At 57.4% G+C, this 1217-nt stretch overlaps 1 protein-coding gene across 4 annotated transcripts in view; it reads left to right on the top strand.

The window, feature by feature from the left end:
• Nucleotides 1–1217, top strand: part of TANGO2 (transport and golgi organization 2 homolog) — a 15791-nt gene that overhangs the window by 4885 nt on the left and 9689 nt on the right. The window contains exons 1-2 of one of the 4 annotated variants that reach the window (XM_015567288.1): nt 154–282; nt 842–930. The exons of 2 other annotated variants lie outside the window; for them this stretch is intronic. In XM_015567288.1, coding sequence (XP_015422774.1) covers nt 227–282; nt 842–930 — 145 coding nt within the window. In that variant the 5' untranslated portion in view covers nt 154–226. Of the gene's footprint in view, nt 1–153; nt 283–841; nt 931–1217 lie in introns of those variants that run through there. One more of the 4 variants, XM_006768821.2, reaches the window with a different exon arrangement.

Genomic DNA, 1217 nt, shown 5'->3' with positions numbered 1-1217 from the left:
GCTGGCAGGGAGACGGCTGTGCAGCGCTGGTGAGCGTCATGCCGTTGGGCACATGACTCTGGCATGTCTAGGGAAGGCCAGGGGCATTACAGAGCTGGTTCTGTTCAAAGAACATTGCAGGTTTGGGACGGTGGATCTGTTGTCTGCTGGTTACTCAAATCATTTTTTTTTTCCTTTCCCCACAGACTGTGTAACCCTGTGTGAGCAAAGCCACCCTCCGGGACCCATGTGCATCATCTTCTTTAAGTTCGATCCTCGCCCTGTTTCCAAAAATGCGTACAGGTAACCCCTCACTCTGAGTCTGCCGCCCTCTGCTCAGCCTCGGGTGCCCCACCGGCCACAGTAGCCATGTAGGTGGCCCAGGCAGGAGAGGCATGCCGCTGCTGCCCAGGCGGGGGGAGGGCGGCCCTGGGACGAGCTGCACAGGCCTGGCAGTGCTTCTCAGACCGTGGTCGCTCAGCGTGGGCGCTGGAGGGAGTACCCAATGGTGGTAAAGACCCTGAACCGATGTGCAGATTGTACAAACACACTAAGACTCAGCCTCTAAAGATGCCTGTGTGGGCGGGACGGAGGGGTGAAGTGGGCCCCCGGCAGCGGCACATCCCTGTGGGCTGACAGAGGATCAGGGGGCAGCAGAATTTGGGGTGCGGGAGCCCCACTTGCACTGGCTGGTCTATGTTGCCGGAAGAGGTCTGGGTAACGTGGTCAGGGTGCGGGGTTCCTGTTGTCTTTGGGACTTGCCCACGTTGTTACTGAGGCCAATTTTTCTTGTTCACTAGAGAGAGAAGACCGTGGCTTCTCTGTTCTGACCCGAGAGTCTCAGTCGTGCTTTCTTCCTCAGGCTCATCCTGGCATCCAACAGGGATGAATTCTACCACAGGCCATCCAAGGTGGCAGAATTCTGGGGCAGCAACAACGAGATCCTCAGTGGTGAGTCTTTCCTCGTGGTGGGTGGCCACAGCGTGGCAGGAAGCGCCAGCCCCAGATGGTTCTAGCAGTTACGGTGTTGCTTCCCCGTGTACATTTGGAATGAATAACGGGACACTGATGGGTCTAATGGGGTCGGCTCCAAAGTCTTGGTCCCGGGACAGTGTTGGGCTGGCCAGCCCCAAAATTGTCCACCCAGCACTGTCCCCTGGCTTCATGTGTCGTGGGTCCCCAGAAGAGGTAGCTGGAAGGATCCGTTGGTTTTATTTGGATCCACATGCTGTGGACAT

This window comes from Myotis davidii, unplaced genomic scaffold, assembly GCF_000327345.1.
Source record: "Myotis davidii unplaced genomic scaffold, ASM32734v1 scaffold223, whole genome shotgun sequence".
NCBI classification, from domain to species: domain Eukaryota; kingdom Metazoa; phylum Chordata; class Mammalia; order Chiroptera; family Vespertilionidae; genus Myotis; species Myotis davidii.
Note: the sequence above shows the minus strand (reverse complement) of the source record. Positions and strands in the feature narration are given on the sequence as shown.